General features: G+C 71.0%; 1 protein-coding gene across 1 annotated transcript in view; it reads left to right on the forward strand.

The window, feature by feature from the left end:
- Nucleotides 1–231: 231 nt before the first annotated feature.
- KDELR2 (KDEL endoplasmic reticulum protein retention receptor 2) overlaps nt 232–563 on the forward strand; it is a 16692-nt gene continuing 16360 nt past the window's right edge. Inside the window, exon 1 of the mRNA XM_024745315.1 lies at nt 232–448. Coding sequence (XP_024601083.1) covers nt 358–448 — 91 coding nt within the window. The 5' untranslated portion in view covers nt 232–357. The remainder of the gene's footprint in view (nt 449–563) is intronic.

The raw sequence follows: 563 nt of genomic DNA on the forward strand, positions 1-563 counted from the left end.
ATCCCCCACAAGAGAGTGTCATTTCAAAAATTAAAGGAAATCGCTGGCACCCGAAGGGAAGCCGGAAACCCGGCAGGGGGAAGTTCGCAAGCAGTCTGGGTCCTAGGTAGGGGGCCCCGGAGCCTGCCCGCCCTCCCGGTCTGCTCCCGAAGCGTCCCCTTTAAGGGGCGGGGAAGGGGCGGGGCCTGGCGGCCTTCCGCTCTCCCAAGCTGCCCCGCGCGCGCGCCGGCAGTTCGGCCACGTCCCTGGCCACGTCGCGCTCGCTCTCGCCATCTTCGCCGCTTCCTGTCTGTGGCCGCCGCCGCCGCCGCTGCCTGAGCCGCGGAGCCTGGGGCCGCCGCGCAGACCGCCGCCGCCATGAACATCTTCCGGCTGACCGGGGACCTGTCCCACCTGGCGGCCATCGTCATACTGCTGCTGAAGATTTGGAAGACGCGCTCCTGCGCTGGTAAGCGGCGGGCGAGGCCCAGGAGAGACTCGGGCGTGGGGCCGGGTCTCTGGGAGGACCAGGCGACCTCGGCTGCCCCACGGCCCGCGGGCCTGCGCCGGCCCGACACACCCCC

Source organism: Neophocaena asiaeorientalis, unplaced genomic scaffold (genome assembly GCF_003031525.2).
Source record: "Neophocaena asiaeorientalis asiaeorientalis breed wild unplaced genomic scaffold, Neophocaena_asiaeorientalis_V1.1 scaffold461, whole genome shotgun sequence".
NCBI classification, from domain to species: Eukaryota; Metazoa; Chordata; class Mammalia; order Artiodactyla; family Phocoenidae; genus Neophocaena; species Neophocaena asiaeorientalis.